The sequence below is a fragment of the Anolis carolinensis genome, chromosome 1, assembly GCF_035594765.1.
Source record: "Anolis carolinensis isolate JA03-04 chromosome 1, rAnoCar3.1.pri, whole genome shotgun sequence".
NCBI classification, from domain to species: Eukaryota; Metazoa; Chordata; class Lepidosauria; order Squamata; family Dactyloidae; genus Anolis; species Anolis carolinensis.
Window position 1 is genome coordinate 176,278,382 of NC_085841.1, and position 7,126 is coordinate 176,285,507.

The window sequence follows — 7,126 nt, forward strand, 5'->3', positions numbered from 1 at the left end:
AAGGCGCTGAACAGACTGCGCTCTGGCATCACGAGATGCAATGCCAACCTTAAGAAATGGGGCCACAAAGTGGAGTCCACGACATGCAAGTATGGAGAAGAGCAAACCACAGACCACCTACTACTACAGGGCAGTCTGAGCTCTGCCACACGCACTATGGAGGACCTTCTAATAGCAACACCAGAAGCAATCCAAGGGGCCAGCTACTATTCAAAGGACATTTAGTATAATGCCAAGTTTTAAACATTGCTTCTGTTTTAAATATATTACAATTGTACCCTCAGTTCGCTTCTGACACGATAAATAGCCATCCCAGAGCAGCACCCGGTCGCTTTGTCGCTCCAGAGAAGTGTTTTTATCTCTCAAACACGTTTGCTGGGTGTGAAAGCCCTCGCGGGGACACCCCCAGAGATCACATGGAGGCACTTTGGGAAGGGGGGGGGGGCTAAGGCATCCGTGAGAAGATAGGAATCAGGAGATAGGAGTAAAGATTGGGAAGAGAGAGAGAGAAGAAGAAGAGAAGACATGATGAGGGCCATGTGAGGGGAAGTCATAGGGAGGAGGGAGCAAGTTTGTTTTTTGCTGCCCTGGAGACTAGGACGCAGAACAACGGCTTCAAACTACAGGAAAGGAGATTCCACCTGAACATTTGGAAGAACTTCCTTACTATGAGAGAGGGATGTTCAGCAGTGGAACTCTCTGCCCCCAAGTGTGGTGGAGGCTCCTTCTTTGGAGGCTTTTAAGCAGAGGCTGGATGGCCATCTGTTGGGGTGCTTTGAATGTGATTCTCCTGCTTCTTGGCATAAAGGGGTTGGGCTGGATGGTCCACGAGGTCTCTTCCAACTCTAGGCTTCTATGAATCTAGGAGAGAAGGAGAGAAGAAAGGCTAGATCGATGCTTTCATAAATATCGACCCAGCCTTTATTTTCCAATTAACTGTGGAGTAAAGAAATCCCCATTACCCATGTAGCAACCCCCTCCCCCTTTTATTTCTGATCGTTATCTTGTTAGCAGACGCCTCCTCCCGTCCTCAAAGGGGAGGCTTCCACGCTCCACGGGTGGGGTCGCCGCCCTCTCCAAACGGGGCCTCGTCCCTCTATGCCTCCGTGTGAGCGCCTCCTTTGGGGGAAAGAATAAAGTCCCCCAGGCCCGTGGGCTGGCCCCAGTCCCACACACTCCCACTCTTCCAGATCCCGGGATGGGAATCACGGGGAGGAGGGCGCTGCCCTAAAGATTAGGACGGGAACAACAGCTTCAAACTACAGGAAACACAGGAGATTGTACCCGAACATTAGGAAGGATTTCCTCACTCCGAAAGCTGTTCAGCAGTGGAACTCTCTGCCTCGGAGTGTGGTGGAGGCTCCTTCTTAGGAGGCTTTTAAGCAGAGGCTGGATGGCCATCTGTCCGGGTGCATTGATTTTCCTGCTTCTTCGCAGAGTGGGCTTGCCTGGTCCAGGAGGCCTCTTCCTCTATGATTCTAAGCCTGTGAGAACGGGGAAATGGAGATGGGGACACGCAAGCCACCAAGCAACACTCAAGGAAAGAAGTGGGCCGAGTTTGTTTTGTTTTTTTACTCAGAGAGTCCATCCACTTCCTTAGGAGGGAGACCCCGACAGGGAAAGAATGTTGGACATGTCGAAATTATGGGGGGGGGGGGAGACCCCAGTGAGAAGACGGGGCTAGGCTTGGACGTCGCCCTTGCACACCCAACCCGCCCGCCCGCCTGTGCGTCCAGTCCCCGGGGGACGGAAGGAAGGAAGACCAAGAAGGAAAGGGGGGGGAGAGGGGGGGAAGAGGGAGGGGCGGGCGCCAGCCCCCTCCTCCTCCTCCTGGAGCGCGCGCCAGGCCCCTCCCCCTCTCCGCGGGGCCAATGGCGAAGGAGGGAGGCGCCCACGTGGCCGCGGGAAGCTTCCGAGGCTGGCAAAACGTGAATGAGAAAGAGGAGCGCGATTCAAAGGTCCAGCCGGCGCCCGGGAGGAGGGAGGGAAGGAGCGGAGAGGAGAGGAGAAGGGAAGAGAGAGGGGAGCCAGGCAGCCCAGCAGCCGAGGAAGGGAGGAAAGAAGGCAGCAGCCAGGCAAGAGGAGACGCCACGGAGGGCGGCAGGCCACGCGGAGAAGAGGAGGAGGAGGCGGCGCGCGCGGGGCCGGATCCAGATCCCGATCCAGGCGCAGGACAGCCCGCCCCGATGCCTCCGGGCCGCGGCGGAGAGGGAGCCCCGGCGCCGACGACCCGCTCCTCTTCCTCGCCTTCTTCTTCGCCCGCCGCCGGGCCCTGACGCCTCTCTCTCGCTCGCTCGCTCGCTCGCTCGGTCTCCTCTCCGCCGCCTCTATGAGTGCAGCCTTCCCACCGTCGCTCATGATGATGCCGCGCCCTCTGGGAAGCAGCGCCGCCGCCACCGCCTTCAGCATAGACTCTCTGATCGGGAGCCCCCCGCCGCCCTCGCCGGGCCACTTCGTCTACACCGGGTACCCCATGTTCATGCCCTACCGGCCCGTGGTGCTGCCGCCCCCTCCGCCGCCCCCGCCTCCGCCGCCCCCTCCGCCGCCGCCCCCCTCGCACGCGCTGCCCGGCCTGCCCTCGGGCTTCTGCTCCAGCCTGGCGCAGGGCATGGCGCTCACCTCCAGCCTCATGGCCGCCCTCCCCGCCTTCGCCACCGCCGCCGCCCCGCAGCACCCGCAGCAGCAGCAGCACCAGGACGCCGCCCGCAAGTTCGCCCCCGGGCCCTTCGAGAAGGCCGGCGGCGGGCAGGGCGAGGGCGACGACGGCACCAAGGCCTTCCTGGCCAAGGAGGGCTCCCTGCTCGCCTTCGCCGCCGCCTCCGAGGCGCTGCAGGCCTCTCTCGGTGAGTGCGGGGTCGCTCTCAGGGATGAAAAACCCATGCAATTGTCCTAGGCCAACATCTAAACTTTCAATGTTATCTAACTGTAAAAACAAGGTTGGTCTTCTTTATAAATATCAGTCAGGAGATGAGGGAGGGGGTCCCAATGGCCATCTCATAGGGGTACTTTGTGCTTTTTCTCCACAGCAGGGGGTTGGTCTAGATGGCCCGTGTAGTCTCTTCCAACTCTCTTATTTTATGAGTTGGAAGAGACCTCATGGGCCACCCAGTCCAACTCCCTGCCAAGAAGCAGAAAAACTGTATTCAAAGGAGGCCATCCAGCCTCAGCTTAAAAGCCTCCAAAGAAGGAGCCTCCACCACATATAGGGGCAGAGAGTTCCACTGCTGAGCAGCTATCTCTCACAGGAAGTTCTTCCTCATGTTCAGGTGAAATCTCCTTTCCTGTAGTTCCACGCCTTAATCTTCAGAGCAGCAGAAAACAAGCCTGCTCCCTCCTCCCTATGATTCCCCCTCACATATTTATACATGGCCCTCATCATGTCTCCTCTCAGCCTTCTCTTCTGCTGGCTAATCATGCCTAGCTCTTTCAGCCGCTCCTCACAGGGCTTGTTCTCCAGACCCCTGATCATTTTAGTTGCCCTCCTCTGGACACTTTCCAGCTTGTCAACATCTCCCTTCAACTGTGGTGCCCAGAATTGGACTTAGTGTGATTCCAGGTGTGGTCTGACCAAGGCAGAATAGAGAGGAAGCATGACTTCCCTGAATCTAGACACTAGACTCTTATCTATGCGGGCCAAAACCCCATTGGCTTTTTTAGCTGCTGCATGACATTGTTGACTCAATGTCTAACTTGTTCCCCATGTTCACGAGGACCCCAAGGTCTTTTTCACAGGTTCTGCTGTCGAGCCAGGCGCCCCCATTCTGTATCCTTGTATTTCACTTTTTTCTGCCTAAGTGGAGTATCTTGCATTTGTCCCTGTTGAACTTCATTTTGATAGTTTGGGCCCATCTCATTGATCTGTGAAGTATCTGAGTCTATGAAAGGTTGCCCCAAGGCAGACCGTTAGGCCAATGGGAAGAGAGGGCCCGGATGGGATGAGGGCTGTGGGACATTCCCGAGCTCAGGCCCCATGTAAACAGAGTGTGTTCCGGGTTTTATGGCCACGTTCCAGAAGTATTCTTCTGGAGAGAATACTTCTGGAACATGGCCATACAGCCCGGCCACAGAGTGTGTTGTGTGCCGGAGCAAAGCCCGTCGGTGGCGCTGCTTCCTCGTTCCTTCTGCCCCACTCTTCTCCATTTGGGGACCGGGCAGCGCCCTGCAAGGGGGCCACAACCCTCTTCCACCACCTTCTAGAAGCTCCGCTGGGCCCTTTTGTGCCCGTTTATCCCAGTATCAAGTTCCGTATCAGTATCCAGAATTGGACTCTGAGTCTAGACCAGGCATGGGCAAACTCCAGCTGTTTTGGACTTCAAATCCCACCATTCCTAACAGCCTCAGGCCCTTTCCTTTTCCCCTTCAACCGTTGAAAAGGGAAGGACTGTTAGGAATGGTGGGAGTTGAAGTCCAAAACACCTTGAGGGCCGAAGTTTGCCCATGCCTGGTCTACACTGGCAAATAATCTGGGATCAGCAGCAGCTCCTGAGATATAGGTCAGTGAAGATCCAGTCATCAATTCACATATTTAGGTTCCTCTGTTAGCCATAGGAATTGGCTTTGTGTGTGTGGGCGGGGGGGGGGGGGGGGTCCCCATCACAGATCAGGCACGCGCTGCCCCACATTTCCGGATTTTAGGCTGTTTTGGAAGTTCAGGGGGAACTTCCAAAACAAACGCCTTTCTCCCCAGAAAGTGCAGCCTGTGGTTCTTGGGAGGCGCGGAGGGAGAAGCACCTGGGTGTTTGTACGAGGGGAGAAGTGACCCTTTGCTGTGTTCCCTCCTTCCTTCCTTCCTTTCCCCTTTCCCCGCTTCTTGGTTTCCAGGCGCGGTGCGGGGCCTCCCTGCCGGAGGGAAGGAGGAGGCCAAGGCGGCGGCGCTGGCGCTGGAGGAGGAGGCCAAGGGCTCCAAGGAGGAGAGTTTCTCCATGGACAGCGACCTGGACTACAGCTCCGACGACAACGGGGCGTCGGCGGCGTCGGCGTCCAAGGAGGAGGAAGGCCCCGGGCTGGGCCTGGAGGAAGGCGGCCCCTCGCCGCACGGGGCCCACGGAGGGGGCGGGGGCGGCCCCACCTCGTCGTCCTCCTCGACGGGCAAGAACCGCCGCCGCCGGACGGCCTTCACCAGCGAGCAGCTGCTGGAGCTGGAGAAGGAGTTCCACTGCAAGAAGTACCTCTCGCTGACGGAGCGCTCGCAGATCGCGCATGCGCTCAAGCTCAGCGAGGTCCAGGTCAAGATCTGGTTCCAGAACCGGCGCGCCAAGTGGAAGCGCGTCAAGGCCGGCAACGCCAACTCCAAGACCGGGGAGCCTTCGCGCAACCCCAAGATCGTCGTGCCCATCCCCGTCCACGTCAGCCGCTTCGCCATCCGCAGCCAGCACCAGCAGCTCGAGCAGGCCCGGCCCTGAGGGGGGAGGGAGACCCCGGCCCAGGGCAGCAGCCCCCCCCCCCTTGAGCAGACTGCCCGGACTTTGTAGATATATAGATATATATATAGAGATATATTGAAAATGTATGTATGTATGTATGTACGTGGAAGGCTGGATCCCAGCTGCGGCCTTTTGACTGTGAGACAGGACCAAAGGAGGCGCCTCTTCCCCGCTGCCCAGGACTGACAGTCCCCTCCCTCCCACTACCTTTTAGCATTATTATGATTGTGTTGTCCAAATCGCTGCGTTGCTGTGAATTTTCCGGGCTGTATGGCCGTGTTGCAGAAGCACACTCTCCTGACGTTTCGCCCACATCTATGGCAGGCATCCTCAGAGGTTGTGAGCTACAGTATATTGGAAACTAAGCGAGGGATCATAGAATCAAGAGAGGTTTATATATCTGTGGAAGAAAGAATTCTTGTCTGTTGGAGGCCATATAAACCTCCCTATCTTAGTTTCCAATATACCTCGCAACCTCGGAGGATGCTTGCCATAGATGTGGGCAAAACGTCAGGAGAGAATGCCATGTTCCAGAAGCATTCTCTCCCGACGTTTCGCCTGCATCTATAACAGGCATCCTCAGAGGTTCTGAGGTATATAAACCTCCCTTTCTTAGTCTCCAATATACCTCACAGCCTCTGAGGATGCCTGCCATAAATGCGGGCGAAAACGTCAGGAGAGAATGCTTCTGGAACACGGCCATACTGTCCGGAGAAAACTCACAAAAACCCAATTATTATTGTGTTTGTTTATACCCCGCTTTTTCTCTCCACAACGAGACCCGGAGCGGCTCTTGCGTCGCCCTTTTTTTCCCCTTGGAGAGAGAAATCGAGAAGAAAGAAGCCCCAGTTCAGTTGGTGCTGCTGCTACTTCTCCCTTTCTCCCGTGCCCCTTCCTCCCCTCCTTTCTTTTCTTCCTCCTCCGAGAGACTTCAGGGGCATCCATCCATCCCCCCTCTTCCTCTCCCCCCGCTTTGCCTCCATCTTTCTATTTTTTTATATATAAGGAAAAAGCCCGGCTTTCTATTAGATTGGAGTCCCCTTCCCGACGCTTGCCTGCCTGCCTTGTTTTATGTTTCGGAAATGTGCGGTTCTCTCTCCTTCCCTTCCTTCCTCCCTTCGCCCTTCCTTCCCATACACACCGATTGTGTTGGATTAATTTATTTCCAATGTAGCTGACCTTTTTCTCCCCCTTTTTCCTTAAGTTATGAGAAACTGGAACGAAACACAGTGATGTTGTGAATAATAATAATAATAAAAAGCTGAAAAAGAGACCAACGAAAAAAGGGTTGGAGTGACTACCAATTCGGGGCGCAAGAGAGAGAGAGGAGGGGGACAGGCGCGGGTCCGGACTAAGAGTTGGGGCGGTTTGGAAGCGCATCGCGTTCGGGAATGGGCCTTGGAAGCAGAAAAAAAGCGGAGTTTTCAGGTCAGGAAACTCCCGAAGGAAGAGGAGGACGGGAGTAAAATCCGAAGGAAGAGAGAGAGGGGTTTTACCTGAGCAAAAGCAACACAAATGCCTCATCCCAGGCGAAAGAGACAGGCCAGGGGTCGGGTTTAAAGGGCCCAATCCCGCGAAGGAATAATCCGGGGCATTCCACGCGGGACACGGCTTTTACTATTCCCACCGGCGCGAGGGGAGTCGGTGTCAATACTGTGTTTGTTGTAGCCGTTTGCGATTTATAGCGAGCCAAAGGTTTGTTT

At 56.0% G+C, this 7,126-nt stretch overlaps 1 protein-coding gene across 1 annotated transcript; it reads left to right on the forward strand.

Annotated features, from left to right (window-relative positions):
* The first annotated feature begins 1,811 nt into the window (after positions 1–1,811).
* On the forward strand, positions 1,812–6,696 carry gbx2 (gastrulation brain homeobox 2). The gene is made up of 2 exons (XM_003215144.4): positions 1,812–2,843; positions 4,822–6,696. Exons 1-2 carry the CDS (start codon positions 2,330–2,332, stop codon positions 5,400–5,402), a joined length of 1,095 nt encoding a protein of 364 aa, XP_003215192.3. The 5' UTR covers positions 1,812–2,329; the 3' UTR covers positions 5,403–6,696.
* Positions 6,697–7,126: the final 430 nt, after the last annotated feature.